Consider the following 21,713-nt stretch of genomic DNA (forward strand, 5'->3'; position numbering starts at 1 on the left):
TTGTCTCTGCTAAAAGCAAGCCAGCACACAGGAGTGCGAGCATGAGAGGAGTGAAGCAATCAGCAAGACTCCATCAGGAACTGCAGGTTCCTCCCAGCAGTTTGACTTCTGCGATTGATGGAGCAGGAAGGGACAGCTCTGACCCTAAGAATCTAGTGTAACATCATACCTTCACCTCAGGGAATGGAAGAAAGAAAGAACACTTTGCCCCGACTGATTGCAGAGCACCTTTAAGCCTGAGGGATAACCCTGAACATTTTGTGGAGATGAGCTGAGGACTCAGCCATCATGGCCCTATCCAGAAGCACAGACCATGGAGGAAGCTCACAGGTCCACAGGGCCGTGCTGATCTGCTGGAAGGAGGCTGGCTTAGGGCTTCCCTCCTAGCCTTAGGTCACCAGCAGTCCTTGTGCTGCTGCCTAGGGACCTGAAGCATCTGGTCCCTGCTGAAGCACCACTGCATACCCCTGGGAAGCCAAAGCAAGACACAGCTTTTCCCTTCCAGATCAACCTGCTGAAGCAGGTTCAGCAGGTATCCTGCTCCCCAATGGTAGTGCAGTGTCAAGCAGCACACACTTGTCAGTATGAAGGCAGCTCTCAACAGCCAACATCCACATCACAAAAGCCACCCCTATAATTAGCCTTATTTGACTTGAAGTTAACCTTTATGTTTCCTTCCTGCCCCCTCAAAACAAACAAACAACAAAAACAAGAAACAACCCCCAAACAAACAAACACCAAGCAAAGGCCTCTTTGCTTCCAGGTGATGGAACTGCACCTTACTGAGAACCAGGAAAGGGGTCACAGGGACCCTTATTTCTCTTTTTGGGTAAACAAGGTTGTCCTCCTCATGTAGGATGTCATCCTTCTCCTGCCCCAATGGCCCTGGCTTGGGCAGCCAGGAACTGATGCAGAAATAGAAACGGTGTGAATTTGAAATGAGATAAAGCCTTGAGCCAGAACTGCTCTCTTCCCCTGCCATGCCCGTGGAGCAGGGATGGCAACTCCTTGTCTGGCTGGAGGCTCTTGTGTAGGTGGCAGTGGCACCTTCACATGGGCACCAAGGAGAGGATGCACACAGGCATTGACTGGAACAAGAAATGTGTTTGTTACAGATTTGGGAAATTTTATCTCAGGAGCAATAACATACATCAATGCAAAGAGTTACAGGTGCTGGAGCAGGCTAGGAGCCATGGCTAGTTTTACAAAACAAAAGCCTCTGAGCAAGCCTGGCTGCATGGTGCTAGTACAGAAGCTGTTCCTAAAGAAACTGATTGTTTATGTTAAAAGAAAATTAGTCAGATAAAGATGATAAATTTTATTTTATCTAAAGATGTTTTTGAGGTGCCAATATCAGTAACTCCTTAAGACCAGGCAAACAACTCAGTAGAAATGCCACAAAGGTTTAGGATTGACTTTCTTAAAATCTCTGCCTACAGCAAGATCTAGCCAATGTAGAAGAAAGCTCCTTTATTTGAATCTGAAAAGACTATAATCTAGAATAATACCTACAAGTCTTTTGTGTCAGTAGCATGGGGTTGTCTTTGGGTAAATACATTGTTACAGAGCTCACAATGCTGTCTCCATTACATTTTTCCTGCTTTTATAACTGGTGATCAGATCCCCTACCTCCCTTTGCTTTTGCTTCTCCATGATCTGCTCATAATGAACTGAGAAGGTACTCCTTGATGCCACCACAAATGGCACATGCAATAGGTTATGCAATTACAAATATATATACAACATCTCCTCTTTGAAATCCTCCTGGTTTTAAATTCAGTTCACAAAGCAAACTTATGCTCAGCCACAATTCCCAGTTTCAACTTGAATACTGGCTGCACTTTAATACCAGTTTTAATCTAGGTGCCCACTGTATCTCTGGGGCAGGCCAAGCATGCTATATGTGTCCAGCAGCTTGGATCAACCTTGCAACCACTGCACTGGTGCAGTCCAGTATGGGGCATGAATTTTCAATAGCCGTGTACCTTGTGCTGTCATTTACACCTATGAAAACAGCTGTAAGATACTCCCCCCTGGTTTTTCTGTCTTCACTCTAGTTTGCACAGGTGAAAGCAATGCAAGATGTGCCAAAAAAAGCATACAGGACCCTGTACAGGAGGACACTGTCCTTGAGTTACAGCTAGCCAGGAATCTGAATTCCTCCTTAAATCTAGTTCAGTACAGAGTCAAGCCCTAGAAGAGAGGAAATTGTGCTTGACAGATGCAATCATATGCAAATGGCTGTAGAAGAGGGGAAATTATCATCTACAAACATTGGGCAGAAATTCCATCTGCCGCAGCCTCAAGAAGGGCTCTTAATAAATTCTGAGACAGCAAAGTGACACACATCTTAATCAAGACTTAATCCATGGAATTAATTCACTGTGCGTTTCTGCATAATTCTGAGAGTAATGCTAAAAGCCATGGCAATATCAGTAGCAGATGGACTCCCCCTACTCCATGCAAAGGTATTAAAGAAAACACAGTCCCTGTCACATCACTTCGTGTACGTACACATGGCAAAAAGCAACAGGGCTGTGCCCTGCTGCTGCCAGGAGCTCAACACAGCCGGCAGACATCAAAGGTCAGGCTGCCACGAGGTGGAAATGGAAACCAGCTGCATGGCAAAGATGGCATCCTGCCACTTCTCTCCCACGGGAGAGGCGAAGTTCAGAGCAAGGCAAAGGTCTGGGAAACCAGCACCAGGTACCTTCATTAGATGCTGCTTCTGGAGTGCACTAAATTAGGCCAGTGTTGAGAGAGATCTGCTGGTACCTGGGAAAGGCTGGGAATGGAGATCAAGCATAGGGGAGAGCAAGGAAAACTGCTACGAATTTTATGAGATCTGCTGCAGAAGCCAGCTAGACAAACATTAGAAATAGCTCCCTGCCCTCTCACCACAGCCTGGGAAGCATGCTGCAGGTATGGGGATCTGCCTTGCAAAGGGCCCAGGCAGCAGCCTTGCACAAATTGACAGGAGGCTTTAGACAGCTCAAAATACATTCTTAGTCACTGTCATCCACCTCCAAAGAAGGTGCAACAGCTATGGGATTAATCTCTCGTTTACATATCTAAACAGTAGCACAGTCCAGACTGCCTTCAGCATGCTTCCTCCCTGACACGCATGGATTTGAGGGGCTGGGCAGTCCTTCACCACCTAGAATCCAGTCTTCACAACTGACCTCCACCTGAAATTCGGAAGGTCCAAACATCTGATCAAAATCTTCCTAAACCCAGAGGTCCCATATCCTGGCACAATGCATCAGCTGCTGTTGTGTTTTGGAGGGAGAGGATCCCTAGCTGGGAAGGTGAAGTATCAGCTGGAGGTAGCCAAAGTTCAGAAGCTGCTGTGGTCCCCTCCAAGCGATCCAGCCTTCATAAACCATGCACTGGTGACAATGCAACATCCTGCATTTGGCAGGGTTATGATCCAAAACTCACATTAAGGGCTAACACAGGGCCAGCTCACCTTTCCAAGGGGATGTGGCCAGACTTGGAGCACTTACAACTTCATGCCTGCCTCTTCATGAGCATCCAGTGTTGTCCAGAACAAAGTGGTGCTCTCAGCTGAGCTCCTCTGGGCAATACAGTGCCCAGGGGCTCCAAGAAAGCAAATAAGAGAATGATGAGAATAATTGATCTTGGGACAGAGAGATGTGGAAAGAGGTGGCAGAGGAGTCACAGTGGTTCCTGCAGTTGTGTGTAGCAACACTGCCAGCTTTCCAGTTGGAATGCTTTCAGCCAGGGGAGATGGCTCACCCATACAGAACAGTCACCTGAGGGAACACGGGGAGCCTTCAGTCAGGATGACCTAAAGCTGGAAGCGAGCTGCTTCTGCAGCCAGGATCATTCGTTTCCAGGCACCCAAGGGCGTGTAATGTGATTCCTGTGTCAATTCAGGTTCCAGAGGTCCTTAAGTACCCCAAAGGAGTCCCCTTTCACTGCCTGGGTTCCTGCTTGTAGCAGTGGCTGTTCAGGGAGATGTGCCTTCTTATCAGTGCCAGGCACAGGAGTGCTTTTCTTTTGGGATGTGTGCACACAGTGCTCTCTGAACAGCTTTAATTGAGCTTGACCAGCTTGCAGAGAAGCAAGAGAGAAAGAGGAGGGACACTGGGCAGGGAGGATGGGAGAGGTGGGATGACTGGGGAAGGTGCTAACAGCCCTTGGCTGGCCCAGAACCACTTCCTCAGATCTCCATTACACAGCATGCTCCCGGCGTTGCTATTTCAGTCTGAATGTCACCTATAAATTGGAGGCTCTTTCTCTGAAGGCTGCAAATAGAAGTGTCACTAGATGATCTTTGATTTATAGGGAAGCTCAGCAGAAAGCCCAGTATGTCCATTTTCCAGCCAGGAAACTCAAAGGGGTCCAAGGATCACACAGAGATCCTTTGCTTTTCCTAGACCTTTCCTTAAGTGTTGGCAAGTCCCTGCCAGAAGGTGTGGGGAGAGGTCACACACATAAATTCATCTCCCTGATCACCCTGTCACTGCTGTTTTACAGATTCCTCCTCCTCCACTACCCATCCCAGCCCCATGGATTTCAACTTGCTGGCAGACACAGAGGCTCGCAGCCCAGCTTTGTCTCTCTCGGACTCTGGAACTCCTCAACACGAGCACAGCTGCAAAGGGCAGGACCACAGCGGTGAGTGCAAGGCGCAAGATGCAAGAAAGACCCTGACCTGTCCTTGTGGGTAGATCTGGGTGGCCAGTGGCTTGCAGGAGCCACATGCAGTGCTCCCAGGGACACACTGAGCTTCCTGTTGTACTGGGAGCCTCCACAATGCCATGGCAGCATAGCTGTCCCAGCAAGCAGGAAGAAGGCATTGGGGTGCATATTGGTTCCAGTGACAGCTGTAGGGAGGGCAAGAGCGGCCATGGGATTGCCTGGCCCTGGCTACAGGAAACCACTGCTCACAGAGAGCACAGCTCATGGCAGGCAGGAGCCAGGCCATCCAGATCACAGTCCAATCAAGATTTTATTGTATTTGCCTGAACAGGATTCCCAGAGCAGGAGAGCTCTTCCCACAACACAGGAAATCTTATCCAAGGCACAGAAGGCTATCCCTAATTTTAAACTGCCCTTTTTTTTTTAAACTGAGTTTAAATTGTTTAGGTTTAAAATTTCAATGCTAAAGGTACACCTTGGGCAGAACTTCCCAGGTTCAGGCAATAAGAAGGAAGGGAAACACTGTCTTGCTCCTGCTTTAACTGAAAAGGCCTGCTCACTTGTGGCTTGGTACAAGGCTCTGCAGTGGGCTGTTGCTCTCCCCAGGAGGTGCCTCTGACCATTTCCGAAGGCTGAACAAACCCCAAGCCTGTTGCATTCTTTATTAGGCTCTGAATAAAAAACATCACCATTCACACCTGTTCAGAACTCAGTTACCAAATGCAATGGCTTCCCCTGGGTTTTATATCTGTCCGGTGACTGCTCCATCCCTTGTTACTCTGGGACAATGCAAAGCTGCTCCTGCCAGTGCCAGCATGAGAGGAGGTGAGTGCTGGGGACAGCCTGTTGCTCTTCGTGTAAAGCCTTCAGGCTCACCTGTGTGCAAAAGTTAATAAGTCTAATGATGCAGATTAAAATTCCCTGGAGTAAATATCGTGAAGGGAGTTATGCAGGGATAACTATGATCAGAGAATCCACCCGCCAAATTCCCCACTGCACTTGTACCTTAGTTGGGCACATCCCCAAGCTTAGTGGCTCTTTGTCAGCTGCTTTGGATGCATGACAGCATCTCCATTCAAGTGGCCTTCCCAATCAAGCCCACCCTGTCATGCTGCAGAACTGCCAATTCAGGCACTGACTTTTTTTTCCATTTGGCACGAGCAGCTAATTCCAGCTATGACCACAGTCGTTTCATTCAGTGGGCGAATGTGCACTAGATATATTCCACAACCTATTTTGGGTGACAATAAATGCTGGATGCCTGGCTACATCACTCCGCACTGTCTTAAGTGGTCTAGAAATAAAATGGTTCTGTGAGGTGAGTGTTGGTCAGCACTACCTGCATGCTGATGCTGGAAGCCTGTGCCTCTGTACCAGAGGCTGATGGCAGCCACGCATCAGCAGTGTCAGGCAGAGCAGAGCTGGCTGCCAAGGGTTGCCCAGGACAGAGCAGGGCTGCAGTTCTGGCACTTCTTGACTCTTCTCAAGGGAGCAGCCTCCCGACTTCTCCTTGGCCCTGCTTCATTCATCCATCCACAGAGTAAGAGATCATGAGGAAGTGAACACAAACCTTGCTTGTCTGAGCACAGCTCTCAGGGATCTCAAGTGTTCACTGCTTGTATGGAACAGTTTGTGACACTCCGTTCTGTTGGTTTCATCAGGCAGCACAGGTCAGGAGAGAGCAAGGATGAGGAGTGAGGCAGGTAAAGAATTGCCCTACATCTCCCCATATTGTGCTTCTCAGCACGGATTCAGGGCACACACATCCTTTCTGTGGGCTCCCTTCTTTCCCTGTATTGCTGTGTTGTTGGTCCCCACTGCAATGTCAAATCTCTGCACCATTTACAGAGTGCACTTCTTCCCTGCCTAGAGAAGAAGCAGAAAAGATGACACTCCCTATAAGCAATGCTTAGAAAGAGGCACAGGTAGCAGATATGGAAACAAAGAGGACAAGATGAACCTGTAACTGTAGAGATTTTTCCACGTTCAAAGTCAGGATTCCTATGTCTCCTTAAATTTAACAAGATTTATGAAAAGTTCTATGCCAGAAGGTATTGAGAAGATGAATATCATAGCAAGATACTTGGAGATCTCTTCCACCCAGATGCAGCCCACAAGCCCACAAGCGAGTACCTTCATTCCATTCTCCTTCACTCTCAATATAGTTTCTTCCTGTGTGAAGAAGAGCAGTCGTGAGCAGGAGCTCCTGATTAGGGCAGAGCCTCCTGCTTCACAGTAGTCCCTTTGGAAATGAACATTTGTCAGGCACTCCGGTGAGAACATATCCCCTGTACGAATCAGTTTCCTAATTAACCCAGGCACAGCATATCATCAAAAAAACCAATTGTTGTCAGTTGTTCTGTACTAAGCCATTCCTAATAACTAGCTCAGATGTGGTGGCATCACTCGCCTTTTAATGTTTTGGAGATGGATAATGCATGGATCTCCCTCATCCAACACTGCTCTAGAGCATTGAGCTAGAGAAATCAGATTTATCTTCTTGGCAAGAACCACTATCCAAAAATTGACAATAAGAGCATTCTTCCAAGACTTCTGCTGAACATGGGATCCCCACAAAAAGATGCTCATGGAAATGAGAAGAGTACCACAAGATCTCATCCAGCTCTTTCATTCCACTTTTCAGTTCCTATGGCTTCGCCTGTTTCAAGAGTGCACTGACAAAGTTCTTGTACAGGTACACCCTGGGTAGAAACACAAGCTAGTCCTGGCACTGGGAACAGGACATGGCACCTTCCTGCTTGGAAGAACCAGTGTACATTCTGCTGCTATGAGCAATGGCCATCTCACCCTTCTTGCATTCACATTGCTGCTGATGGATAGCATTAGATGTGCCACAGAAGCAGGAGTGGGTGGTGGGGAGCCTGTGGGGAACCCACATTGTTTCAGTCAGTGCAGTATATTCCAGACTGCTGGTTTTACCTCCCTGCATTTTAAGGGGCTTTACCAGACACCTTCATGCTCAGATTTTTCTGGACTTGGAATTCTTTTAAGCTTTCCACTTGAAGAACCACAACCAAACAAAAATCTGAATTTCAGCAGTGATGCCAAGATTTTTTTAAAAGTTATTCTTCCAAGTGAAACGAACAGTTTGGGAGCCATTTGCAATACTTTCTATTTAATTTAGCTGACTATTTCCCACTGTAAAAGGACACCTCCCCTCTTGCTGAAGACCTGACTTTCATTTGGAAATACTTCACCTGGCTTCTAGATCAGAGGTAGGAGGATTTGAACATAAAATTTATTTTCACTGGGACAATTTTCTTCTTTGAGACTTGTTGTGATTCCTGGCAGAATTAAACACAAGCGATAGCTTTCTTCCATCATGAAAAGAAAATGTGCCATTTGAGCACTTGGGCCATCTGTGGAGAATAACTACATTCTGCCCCTGTTTGCAGAGTACCAACAGCACCAGAAGGGCCTGTAGCACAGAGGAGCATCTGCCTGCCCACCAGCCATGGCAGCCCAAAGTTCAGCATTGAGACATGGGCTCAATGCCCTGGAGGAGGCTGAGCTGTATGTTTCAGTTAGACACCAGTGTAAACACTGCAAAGTTTTGAGATGTTCATTTAAGGGGTGTCCTAGTTCAGCTGGAGGGACCAGCTAACCCTGTGTGGTGGTGATCAAACCTGTGTATTCCACCCCCTCTATTCATTCCCCAAGGACAATGGGCCATTAGCAGCAGCTGCCCAGGGAGCCATTATCACTTCACACCCAGCCTGAGGGGGGCGGAGCTGCTAATGGGCCATCAACAGCTCAACAACCCCTGGCTCCCAGAGTTAATCACCCATTGTGTGAGTCCCCGCCCAGGGGGAGGGACTGAGTGCTCCCTGAGGGTACATAAGTGGTGGGTAAGAAGACCTCAGCGCCTTCTCGTCGGATCCAGAGCAGCAGCAGGACCTCGACAGCAGGAGATCACCGCTCTCGCCCAGACCACAGCCCTCGCCTGCACCAACAGGTTTTTCTTTTCCTTTTGCTCTGGACTTGGGGGAGCCACAGGAGTCTCAGCACAAGGGCAAACAAACCCCCTTGGGTTTGTGCCCCAGGACACTGGGTTATACTGCTGGGGTATTGTGAGTTGAAAGCAATCTCCCTTGTGTGTCAGTGTTGTTATTGTAATATTATTATTAAATTTTAGGTCTGACTTATAATCTCTCTCGTGGTGAGTTCATTTCCCCTGCTGGTTCACCTTCAAACCAGCACATCTTTTGGCGCCCAACGTGGGGCACGAGAGAGAAGTCAGAACTACAATTTCATTTTGTGTATTTGGGTACAGAAACTCCCTGACTACCATGTTGCTTGATGTATTCATGTGGATCGTGTATCTGGGCCTGTTCATATTTCGACACATGGGGAACCATGTGCCTGTTTTGATGCTCTCTTTAGTACCAGGGAGAAGAATCAAAATTGCTTTATTAATATACTATGTTTATGTTGTCATAACATCAGAAGCAATGAATTTCATTGTGAATGTATATTCAGTCTGGTCTGCCTGTCCTGGTTTGGGTTGTTACCTCTGGGGTCTCATTAAAAATAGCACCCAGACTGTGGGGAAAACAGGCGGAGATGGTTACTTCCACCTTTTCACCTCTGCTACAACAATCATTGAAAATATTGAGCTTCCTTTTGATGTTAGAGACAGCATAATCCTGCTGTTAGTGTTGCTTTGTCTCCTCTGTACTGTATACACCATGTTTAGAGTCAGAACTGGGCTCTCTAAGGAGACTTGCTGGAGGCCTGCCCTGGGAGCGGATGATGTTGAGTGGCACGGGAAGTGGGAAGATATGGGCCAGTATTTGGAGACCTTCTCTCCTCAAATGATCTGGAAATTCACCCCGGAACAACTGCAGGACCCTGCCAAAATGCTAAGCTATGTCAAAGGAAGATGCTCTGGTAGTCCCAGAGATATGCAGCTCACAGCAACCTGCTGGGCCCTGGCCACTGCCTACCGCACACTGCTTGGTGTGGTACAGCATCATCAGGAGGAGGAGAAAAGGAGCAAATCCACAGGCACCATGTCCACCCAGACCATGACTGAGCCAGAGAGGAAGAGAGATACATCAACTAGCGCCATGTCCACCCAGACCATGACTGAGCCAGAGAGGAAGAGAGATACATCAACTAGCGCCATGTCCACCCAGACCATGACTGAGCCAGAGAGGAAGAGAGATACATCAACCAGCGCCATGTCCACCCAGACCATGACTGAGCCAGAGAGGAAGAGAGATACATCAACCAGCGCCATGTCCACCCAGACCATGACTGAGCCAGAGAGGAAGAGAGATACATCAACCAGCGCCATGTCCACCCAGACCATGGAGGAGCCAGAGAGGAAGAGAGATACATCAACCAGCACCATGTCCACCCAGACCATGGAGGAGCCAGAAGGACAACAGAAACCGATAGCAGTTGCCCCTGTCCAGAAAAGAAAATCAAAGACCAAATCAGTTCGTATAGTGCATGACGAGGAAGAGTCAGGACCTTCATCTCAAGCAGAAGAAATGGAGCCAGAAATAATCACCCGGTCCCTATCCCTGGGAGAGCTGCGTGAGCTCCGGAGAGAGTTCACACGACAGGCAAATGAGTCCATCTTGACCTGGCTACTTCGAATCTGGGATGCTGCAGCCAATGATACAATTCTAGATGGGAGTGAGGCAAGGCAGCTGGGATCCCTGTCTCGAGATGTTGTCATTGATCAGGGCATTGGAAAGAGACAGGAAACTCTCAGCCTCTGGCGGCGACTGTTGTCAAGCGTGAGGGAGAGATATCTTTGTAAGGAGGACCTCCACGTACAGCAAGGACAGTGGAACACGATGGAACAAGGTATCCGGTGCTTAAGGGAATTAGCCGTACTGGAGATAATCTTTTCAGAAGATGAGAGATTCCCTAAAAGTCCAGATGGTGTCCAGTGCACATCCCAGATGTGGTTAAAATTTGCACGACTTGGGCCAGAAATGTATTCTCGCTACCTTGCAACATTGCAGTGGAGAGAGGGAGAAGACAAGGTGGGTGCACTGGTCAGCAAACTCAGGATTTATGAAGACACTGTCACTGCTCCATTACGAGCCCATGTCTCAGCTGTGGAAACAAAACTGGCTGAACTGGAAAAGAAGATTAAGGAAGGACTCTTCCATATCTCTCCAGAACAAACAAGAGTCTCTGCCATCAGAAGCAAGCGTCTCCCAGCTAAGGAGAAAGGGTACACTCCACGCGGCAATCTGTGGTTTTACCTCCATGAGCATGGAGAAGATATGAGGAAGTGGGATGGGAAACCCACCTCTTCCTTAGCAGCTCGGGTACGTGAATTGCAAAGAGGCACAACTAACACAGGGAATTCTTCAAGGTTGAAGGCTGCTCCGGTCTCTCGTGGGCAAGGCTCCAGACAGTATAGGAATGATAATGTTATGCCCGATCCTCTTGAAGGAACCTCCCGGTCATATTCACAGGGAGAGCGCAGTGAATACCATGACCAGAACTAGGGGGGCCCTGCCTCTAGCCAGGTAGAGGAGAGGGACAATCGGGTTTATTGGACTGTGTGGATTCGGTGGCCTGGCTCATCAGACCCACAGAAATACAAAGCTTTAGTGGACACTGGCGCACAATGCACGTTGATGCCATCAGGATACGTCGGGGCAGAATCCATCTCTATTTCTGGGGTAACAGGGGGATCCCAACAGCTGACTGTACTGGAAGCTGAAGTCAGCTTGACTGGCAAGGAATGGCATAGACACCCCATTGTGACTGGTCCAGAAGCCCCATGTATCCTTGGCATAGACTACCTAAGGAATGGATATTTCAAAGACCCAAAGGGACTGCGTTGGGCCTTTGGCATAGCTGCTGTGGAGACAGAGGAAATCAGACAGCTGAGCACCTTGCCTGGCCTCTCAGAGGACCCTTCTGCTGTAGGACTGCTGAAAGTTGAAGAACAATTGGTACCGCTGGCCACAGCCACAGTGCACCGTCGGCAATACCGCACTGACCGAGACTCTGTGACCCCCATACACAAGATGATTCGTGAGCTGGAGAGCCAAGGAGTGGTCAGCAAGACTCACTCACCCTTTAATAGCCCCATATGGCCAGTACGAAAGTCCAGTGGAAAGTGGAGGCTGACGGTGGATTACCGTGGTCTCAATGAGGTCACACCCCCCCTGAGTGCCGCTGTGCCGGACATGCTGGAGCTTCAGTATGAGCTGGAGTCCAAGGCAGCCAAGTGGTATGCCACCATCGACATTGCCAATGCCTTTTTCTCCATTCCGTTGGCAGCAGAGTGCAGGCCGCAGTTCGCTTTCACCTGGAAGGGGGTGCAGTACACCTGGAATCGACTGCCCCAGGGGTGGAAACACAGTCCCACCATTTGCCATGGACTGATCCAGACTGCATTGGAAAAGGGTGAGGCTCCAGAACATCTACAGTACATCGATGACATCATTGTATGGGGGAACACAGCAGGGGAGGTTTATGAGAAAGGAAAGAAGATAATCCAGATTCTCCTAAGAGCTGGTTTTGCCATTAAACGAAGTAAGGTCAAGGGACCTGCTCAGGAAATTCAGTTCCTAGGAGTGAAGTGGCAAGACGAGCGTCGTCAGATTCCAACAGAGGTGATCAACAAAATAGCAGCTATGTCCCCACCGACCAGCAAGAAGGAAACTCAGGCTTTCCTAGGCGCCGTGGGCTTTTGGAGGATGCATATCCCTGAGTACAGTCAGATTGTAAGCCCTCTCTACCTTGTGACACGGAAGAAAAATGATTTCCAGTGGGGCCCTGAACAACAACAAGCCTTTGAGCAGATTAAACAGGAGATTACCCATGCAGTAGCCCTTGGGCCAGTCAGGACAGGACAAGATGTGAAGAATGTGCTCTATACTGCAGCCGGGGAGAATGGCCCATCCTGGAGCCTCTGGCAGAAAGTACCTGGGGAGACTCGAGGACGACCGCTGGGATTCTGGAGCCGGGGATACAAAGGATCTGAGGCCAGTTACACCCCAACTGAGAAAGAGATCCTGGCAGCGTATGAAGGAGTTCGAGCTGCCTCAGAAGTGATTGGCACTGAGGCACAGCTCATCCTGGCACCCCGACTACCAGTGTTGGGCTGGATGTTCAAAGGAAAAGCTCCTTCTACCCATCACGCCACTGATGCCACATGGAGTAAGTGGATCGCTCTGATCACGCAGCGAACCCGGATAGGGAATCCTAATCGCCCTGGGATTTTAGAAATCATCACCAACTGGCCGGAAGGTGAGAGTTTCGGATTGTCCTCTGAAGAAGAAGAGGAGCAAGTGACACGAGCTGAGGAGGCCCCACCATATAACCAGCTACCAGAAGAGGAGAAGCGATATGCTCTCTTCACAGATGGCTCCTGCCGCATTGTAGGGACAAGCCGGAAATGGAAAGCAGCTGTATGGAGTCCTACACGTCGAGTTGCAGAAGCGACTGAAGGACAAGGTGGATCAAGTCAGGTCGCAGAGCTGAAAGCTGTTCAGCTGGCTTTGGATATCGCTGAACGAGAGAAGTGGCCAAGACTCTACCTTTACACTAACTCGTGGATGGTGGCCAATGCTCTGTGGGGATGGCTGGAGCGCTGGAGAAAGGCCGGCTGGCAGCGCAAAGGGAAACCCATCTGGGCGGCTGAGATGTGGCAGGACATCGCTGCCCGGGTAGAAAAGCTGAGTGTGAAGGTCCGTCACGTAGATGCTCATGTACCCAAGAACCGGGCTAATGAAGAGCATCGTAACAACGAGCAGGTGGATCAAGCTGCCAGGATTGAAGTCTCTCAGGTAAATCTGGATTGGCAGCATAAAGGTGAATTGTTTCTAGCCCGATGGGCCCATGATGCTTCTAGTCATCAAGGCAGAGATGCAACATACAGATGGGCTCGTGACCGAGGGGTGGATCTAACTATGGACAGTGTCTCACAGGTTATCCATGACTGTGACACATGTGCTGCCATCAAGCAGGCCAAGCGGGTGAAGCCTCTATAGTATGGTGGACGGTGGTCGAAATACAGGTACGGGGAAGCCTGGCAAGTTGACTACATCACACTTCCCCAAACACGCCAAGGCAAGCGCTACGTGCTGACCATGGTAGAGGCAACCACTGGATGGCTGGAGACATACCCCGTATCTCACGCCACTGCCCGGAATACCATCCTGGGCCTTGAAAAACAAGTCCTGTGGAGACATGGCACACCAGAAAGAATAGAGTCTGACAACGGCACCCACTTCAAGAACAGCCTCATAGACACCTGGGCCAGAGAGCACGGCATTGAGTGGGTGTATCATATCCCCTACCATGCTCCAGCTGCCGGGAAAGTTGAGCGATGTAATGGACTGCTGAAGACAACCTTAAAGGCGTTGGGTGGGGGAACTTTCAAACACTGGGAGCTGCATTTGGCAAAGGCCACCTGGTTGGTCAACACCCGGGGCTCCATCAATCGAGCTGGCCCTGCCCAATCAGAACTCTTGAATACTGTAGATGGAGATAAAGTCCCTGTGGTCCATATGAGAGGTATGTTAGGAAAGACTGTTTGGGTTAGTCCCACCTCAAACAAAGGCAAACCCATCCGAGGGATTGTCTTTGCTCAAGGACCTGGTTGCACTTAGTGGGTAATGCAAAAAGATAGAGAAACACGTTGTGTACCACAAGGGGACCTAATTTTGAGCAAGAAGAGTTTGTAATGTTTCATTGTATACATGTGTATATATATGTATAAGTAAAAAGGAAGTTAATTTAGGAATGACTAGATAGAGTGGAATAAAGGGTAGATAATGTCCTAGTTCAGCTGGAAGGACCAGCTAACCCTGTGTGGTGGTGATCAAACCTGTGTATTCCACCCCCTCTATTCATTCCCCAAGGACAATGGGCCATTAGCAGCAGCTGCCCAGGGAGCCATTATCACTTCACACCCAGCCTGAGGGGGGCGGAGCTGCTAATGGGCCATCAACAGCTCAACAACCCCTGGCTCCCAGAGTTAATCACCCATTGTGTGAGTCCCCGCCCAGGGGGAGGGACTGAGTGCTCCCTGAGGGTACATAAGTGGTGGGTAAGAAGACCTCAGCGCCTTCTCGTCGGATCCAGAGCAGCAGCAGGACCTCGACAGCAGGAGATCACCGCTCTCGCCCAGACCACAGCCCTCGCCTGCACCAACAGGTTTTTCTTTTCCTTTTGCTCTGGACTTGGGGGAGCCACAGGAGTCTCAGCACAAGGGCAAACAAACCCCCTTGGGTTTGTGCCCCAGGACACTGGGTTATACTGCTGGGGTATTGTGAGTTGAAAGCAATCTCCCTTGTGTGTCAGTGTTGTTATTGTAATATTATTATTAAATTTTAGGTCTGACTTATAATCTCTCTCGTGGTGAGTTCATTTCCCCTGCTGGTTCACCTTCAAACCAGCACAAGGGGCAATGAAATGAAAGACATGGCCTCTAGAAGAAGGAGCTCTGAGTGAGGAAAAGAGCAAAGGCAGAAAGACAGGGAGACGCTGGAGTGTTTTATGATAAGGTCTAAGACAGATCCTTTACTACTTTTTAAAAATTAAAATATGTGCACCTAAGTAAGAAGGTAGAGGAGTAAGAAATGAGAAAAGGTGAAAATGTATGCTCCTCAGGTTTAGTTAATTGAAGACTTTCAACTTGCTATTATTGACAATTTGCATTTTCCCATAACTTGTCCACAGCAACACTACTGGATCTTCTGCTGTGTTGTAAGTGTAATTTCTCTTCAGTTTTTCTAAAGGACACCTTAGGCAGAGAGTTTTAAGTAGAGTAAGAACCTGCTAGCCTGGGTAAGTTCTGCTACTATCACCCATGTGAACTGTGGTAATGAAAACCAGAGATTGGAAGTTTGGAAAATCTAAATCCAGTCACCTGGAAGATAATATCTATTATGGCAGTTAAATGAGGGCAAGCTGTGCTGCATCAAGGGGCCATTGATTTTGGTGCAGGGTGGATGCCTGCTCACAAGGACAAGGGAGGGGACAGGACCACAACTGGTAGCTGAAGTGGAGGGGGACCTCACTGAGCATGCACCGATTGCACCAAGGATAGGCTCCCCAACTGCATCCAAGCCCTCAAGTTAACTCAAGGGATCTCTCCCATCTTTCTGTTTCTCACACAGACACTGAAAAGTCCCAGCAAAACCAGACAGACGACTCCAACCCTGAAGACAGCTCTCTCAAGAAGAAGCAGCGGAGGCAGAGGACACACTTCACCAGCCAGCAGCTCCAAGAGCTGGAAGCCACTTTCCAGAGAAACCGTTATCCAGACATGAGCACCAGGGAGGAGATTGCAGTCTGGACAAACCTGACAGAAGCACGAGTCCGGGTAGGACTGCAACCCTTCCACCTTCCTGGACCTGAGCTTGTGGGGAAGAAGCCTGCTGTGATACAAGCAACACAGCTGCCCCAAACCAAGGAAGGAATTGGGATCACTAGAAAATTTTCCTGTCTTGAAAACACCTCACCAGAGTCTCCCCCTGAGATTTGATATATCACACCACCCATGCTGGTGGTGCCTTCCCCATCCAGGGCCACTTTACAATTACACAGTAAGATAAAAAGCCCAGGCTCTGCCCCACAAAGCCCCTGGCTGCCTTGACCCAGCAGACTCTTCCTTGCAGTGCCATCATTCCCCAGCCCTAGCCTTGCTGGAGGGCACCCTTTGAGGTGCACAAACCACTGCCCAGTCACAGGCATGGTGTGGCATTTCTCCAGCTGGAATGAGAGCTTCTCTCTGCTACTAGAAATATGAGTTAGCAACACCATGAATAGCCTTCCAGCAGCTTCCATGCTCTAGTAAATTATATTGTTTGAGCCCCTCCAACACCAGCAGATTTTCCTGTTAGAAGACAGACTTATAATAGCCCACCCAAGCTGCTCCTGAAGTGAAATAAAAACAAGAGAGATTATTTCCTCCATTCAGCAGCTCTCAAGCCACATCCCCCAAATATTTTGCTCCCAAGTCACACAGCCCCAACCCCACATCCTGGCTTTGGTCACTTGGAAATACAGCAATTATTTTCCTCTCTTTTCCCTGTAGAAAGGCCATCTGTTTGTTAAGTGAGGTGAGTTACTCTGTGTGTTGTGAAATGGCATTGGTTGGATTTTGATCTAGGTGGTGATTATTGCTGGGAGATGATTCTGCAGCCCAGACATCTTGGTGAAACTGTTTCCTGATGCTCAGCCTCACAACCCTTCAACAGCTCTGGGCTTGCTGGGCAAAGAAACCAGGGCAAGGCCCTCTCCTAGGACAACCCAGAGCGATTCCCATGCCCTCCCTCTCTATCTCTTGCAGGTCTGGTTCAAAAACCGCAGAGCTAAGTGGAGGAAACGAGAAAGGAACCAACAGGCTGAACTGTGCAAGAACAGCTTCGGAGCCCAGTTCAATGGACTGATGCAGCCTTACGATGACATGTATTCCAGCTATTCCTACAACAACTGGGCCACCAAGGGGCTCGCCACCAGCCCGCTCTCAGCCAAGAGCTTTCCATTCTTCAACTCCATGAACGTCAGTCCCCTCTCCTCCCAACCCATGTTCTCTCCACCCAGCTCCATCACCTCTATGACCATGCCTTCATCCATGGTCCCTTCTGCAGTGACCGGAGTACCAGCCTCTAGCCTCAACAACCTGGGAAACATCAACAACCTGAACAGTCCGAGCCTCAACTCTGCTGTCTCATCCAGTGCCTGTCCTTATGCCTCAACAGCCAGCCCCTACATGTACAGGGACACGTGCAACTCCAGCCTGGCCAGCCTGCGGCTGAAGGCCAAGCAGCACGCCAACTTCACCTACCCAGCAGTGCAGACAGCAGCTTCCAACCTGAGCCCTTGCCAGTATGCCGTGGACAGGCCTGTATGAAGGGCTGCCCTCTGCCAACCAGGGACTTGACCTTAGCCTGACAAAAGGAGACCTTTAGCCCTATAACAGCATACGTCCTGCAGAGAATGAGAGTGAACATGAGAGCATAAGAGGAAGAGGGAGAGAGAGAGAATGAGAGAAGCAAGCAGGCAGATAAACCTTTATGAAGATATGTCTATTGTATGGTGAATTTTGGCTGTCTTTCCCCTTCAAAACCCCTTCCCCTCTTGCCCACTGAACCTCCTCCTCCATGGTAAAAAACCCAAAATAGTCTACTGGAAGCCCTAATGGAGAAATAGGAGCCCCAAAATGCAGGGTGCCTGACCCATGGACAGCAGAAGCAAGTATTCAATCTGCCCCTCCAAACCCCACAGGAGTGAGCCCCCAAAATCCCTGGAACAGCACAGGCGGCCACACTCCACACCTGCAGGGAATAGCCAGAGATGGGACAACATGGTGGTACCATTTGGTGCTTGGCTGACCCATTTTCTCTACATATGTGCAAGATTTCAGTTAAAGATATCTTCCTCATTTATTTATCTTACAGCCAGTAAGGAAGCCTTGTCTCAGTTGATTGGCATCTCTCTTTATAATGCATATCTACATGTGGCCCTTCAAATTTGAATCCTTTAGGAGCTGAGGGTTGTAAGACCATAAAATATGTGTCTGTATATATATATCTTACATATATACAAATACATATATTGACAATAAAATATGCTTTTTTGTTTTGTATGTGAAATAACCTACAAAGCAGACCTTAAAGCCAAAAACCCTGTAAAGGAAGCACATCCTCTGAGGCAGTATCCTGCCTGTCATGCTTTACTGCTCAGTCATTACCAGACAGACACAAACACTGTTGCCAGTGTACATCCAAATTATCCCTTTTTGCAACAATCAGCTCCTCCTTGCACATCTCCTTCCCTTCCCTTCTCCAAATCCCATTTCCAAAAAAGATAATAAAATAAAAGTTGGCACAATCCTTTAAGCTTCTGCTTGTCTGGTTATTGAGAGCACAAAACTGCATCTGAAGATTCTGTAATCAAGTGCCAGCAGTCCAGGCAATAGTGAGCATCCTTAGAAGCATCAGCATGAGGCAGCTTGAGTTGGAACCAGGGCTGCGCTTTGGAGAAGCCATCTCTGTTGCTCACTTAGAAATCAAACAACTGCCTCCTCAACAACAAAAGCCCATAGACACAGTATGAAGAGGAAAACAACTCCCCTCCCTGCTGCCTGTCCAAAGGCATTCACTACAGCAGTACGGTGGAACCTCTCCTGGCTCAGGCTTCTTCATTGTGAAGGGTAAGACCAGTGCCTTTGGACTTCTGCAGCCCAGGACAGGAAACCCCAGGCACTCCTGCTCTGAGCAGTGAAACTCAAGGAAGAGGCAGCTGCAGCAACCTGATCTGTTGGGAAAGTTGTAAAACAGAGGTTGCCCTCTCAAGATACACTTGCACTTGGGCAATACGCTGCTTCAACCAATGCAGAGGGATGCAGCAGGTCCCTCCAAGGGCCCAAGGAAGCTGCACATGCAGCAGGGGAGTAGGACATCCTTACTGAATATAACCACCTTTCTCTTCATCAGGCACAAGCTCCAAGGGAAAAAAATATCCCCAATATTTTACTTGTCTCTTAAGAAAGAAAAAAACCAACCCAAACATATCTTCACAACAAACTATCCTACTTGGAAGAATAGCACAGGCAAATCTAGCATAAACTGTGTTTCAGCAATGTTGTTAGCATGCAGAGAGAAAGCAAGTTCTTTGCTAAGAATGGATCCTCACTAGGACACAGTAAATGGTCTCTCATAAGCAAAGGATATAAACTGCTCAGTCTTTGCCAAAGCCTATTGCACAGGGAACAGTTACTACTGAAGGTATTGGTGAGCACATGCTGAAAGCAGTCACAGGTGTCAGCCCACCATCACTGTAACAAATTAGTCTTCACTCTGAGCTAATCCAAAATGAGGGTGCCAAGTTACCCTGCAGTGAAACAGCTACCAATAGAAGCACAGTCCTAACTGCAACATGTATTCAAATATCAGCATATAAAACATAGACCTAGTGCATCCCAGACAAGATCTTTCATTGTAACCTGTATCCTACCTTACTGTTGGGCACCAGTACTGCTGAAGCACCTCCAGTGATTGATCTCCATTCTGTGCTGGAGCTGCCATTCAGCAGCCTTTCCACCAAATACCCACCTCATCTTGGCACTATTGCACTTAACTCCCTTCTCTGACATGGCTCTTCCACCTAAGGGAAAATAAAAAGGGCCTGAGCTCTAATATCCTCTCCTCCACTGAGCCTCACTCACAGCTGAGTCCAACTCCTCTCCCTGATAACCCAAACCAGGTGGTACCACAATCCTCTCCTACCGCCTGATGAAGAGCTGAGCTCTTTATGCACCTGGTCCTCCTCCTCCTTTTCCACCCATCCTGCTCCTCCACCCTGTGCAGATCTCAAGCATGAGTGGGAACACGGCAAAGTTAGAATAAGCACCTTTCATAAAGATGTAACTTTGCCAGAAGAAGAATTTGAAGGGAGATTCAGCTTCTCTTTCACTTGGGTGGTGCATCCATGGAGGGAGCAGATTTAGCAAGAACACCTTCTCCTCCATCACCCAGGTCATTAATGGAAATGCTGAGCAAAAGCAGATTCAGAACAGATGTCCCTTTCACTCAACAGACCCCCTCCTTTTCAACAGTGAACTGTGAAAAACTCTCTGGGTATAATTATTCAATAGGTTTTGTACCTACCCAACATCCCATCTAGATGGCAGCCAGGGCTCTCCACCATGCTATTGCTCTTTCTACTGGGAGGACTTGACCAGATTATTGATAGGTCCATATATCTCCTGCTCATCTCCACTGCTTACAAATAGTGAGATTATTTGTTCCAGCGTGTTTTGGCTGGTGATGGGGGCGGGATTTAACTATCAGTAGTCCCCGGCTTTTGGCCCCAATCACCATTTTGAAGAGGGGGTAATACCCTTGCATTTAACAGTCTTTCCAAGCTCTGGTGTCCCCAATCACCATTTTGAAGAGGGGGTAAAACCCTTGCATTTAACAGTCTTTCCAAGCTCTGGTGTCCCTCGGGAATTCTCACAGATAACAATAACTAATTCTAAGATTGCTTTGTGTGAAGTTCACCACACTCAGATGGTCGAAAGAATTCCTGTTTGTCTAAATACTCTCTTCCTTGTGCTTTTCTTATTCAAGGTCAGCCTTTATCCCCCCATCAACATGGGGAAGCTTGGCTTGTGCTCTCCGTTTCCCCGTAGCTTTCCTACTCTGAAGGCTAAGGCAAAGTGCACCAAGCAGTTGGGTGTCCTCAGTGCCTGCCGTCAGTGCTTCTTCTCTGCCAAAAAGCAGCACAGCACCATCCCTGGTTATTATCCTCCTGTTCACACAACGGAGGATGTTTTCTGGCTCCTCTTACTTGGTGCGTGCCGTCAACAGAGCCCTGAACTGCGGGGTGGATGCGAACACCCGAGCCCCTGCAGCACGTATTAATAACTGGGCTCAGGTAAATCCACAGCTGTGAGACGCGGCTCTAATTTCTAACTCAGTCGCGGTTTCGGACGTGGTTGCCGCCGGGCGGCGCGGGTGGTGGGTGTCACTGGCGGCGGGTGTCACTTGGCTGCGAGTGTCACCTGGCGGCGAATGTCACTTGGCGGCGGGTGACACCTAGCGGTGGGTGACACCTAGCGGTGGGTGTCTCCTGGCGGCGGGTGTCACCTGGCGGTGGGCACGGGGTGTCGGTGGCCGCCGCGCTCCTGCTCCCGTCCGGAACAACGTAGAAAGCCTCCGGGAAAGGTCGTCCCTGTCGCTCCCCGCCGGCTCCTGCCCTGCTTCACCAGCTCTCGCGTCCTGGGGCCCTGCCTACTCCCGCCCTCGGGAAACCTGCCTCTCTGCAGCACGTCGTCTGCCCGGGCCAAGCCGGAGCTGCAGGGCTCCTGCCCTGCATTCCGCAGTCTCCGCACATCCCTTCGGCCGCCCCTAAGCCAAACTGCTCCAACTGTGCAAGGGTCCTCAAAGACGCCTTCAGCAGGGACCACGGCTCCCCCTTAGCAATGACTACCTCATAAGTGGCAACCAGTTGCTCACAAATTCTCAAGATATATCCCCTCCGAAGCAGACCCGCTGTCTGTTTGAGCTCACCAGCACACATAAAAA

At 49.0% G+C, this 21,713-nt stretch overlaps 1 protein-coding gene across 1 annotated transcript in view; it reads left to right on the plus strand.

Moving 5' to 3' along the window:
* The window catches only part of PITX3 (paired like homeodomain 3), a 28,464-nt gene extending 9,960 nt beyond the window's left edge, over positions 1–18,504 (plus strand). Inside the window, exons 2-4 of the mRNA XM_071563677.1 lie at positions 4,504–4,644; positions 15,798–16,003; positions 16,973–18,504. Coding sequence (XP_071419778.1) covers positions 4,536–4,644; positions 15,798–16,003; positions 16,973–17,536 — 879 coding nt within the window. The 5' untranslated portion in view covers positions 4,504–4,535 and the 3' untranslated portion in view covers positions 17,537–18,504. The remainder of the gene's footprint in view (positions 1–4,503; positions 4,645–15,797; positions 16,004–16,972) is intronic.
* Positions 18,505–21,713: the final 3,209 nt, after the last annotated feature.

Source organism: Pithys albifrons, chromosome 9 (assembly GCF_047495875.1).
Source record: "Pithys albifrons albifrons isolate INPA30051 chromosome 9, PitAlb_v1, whole genome shotgun sequence".
NCBI classification, from domain to species: Eukaryota; Metazoa; Chordata; class Aves; order Passeriformes; family Thamnophilidae; genus Pithys; species Pithys albifrons.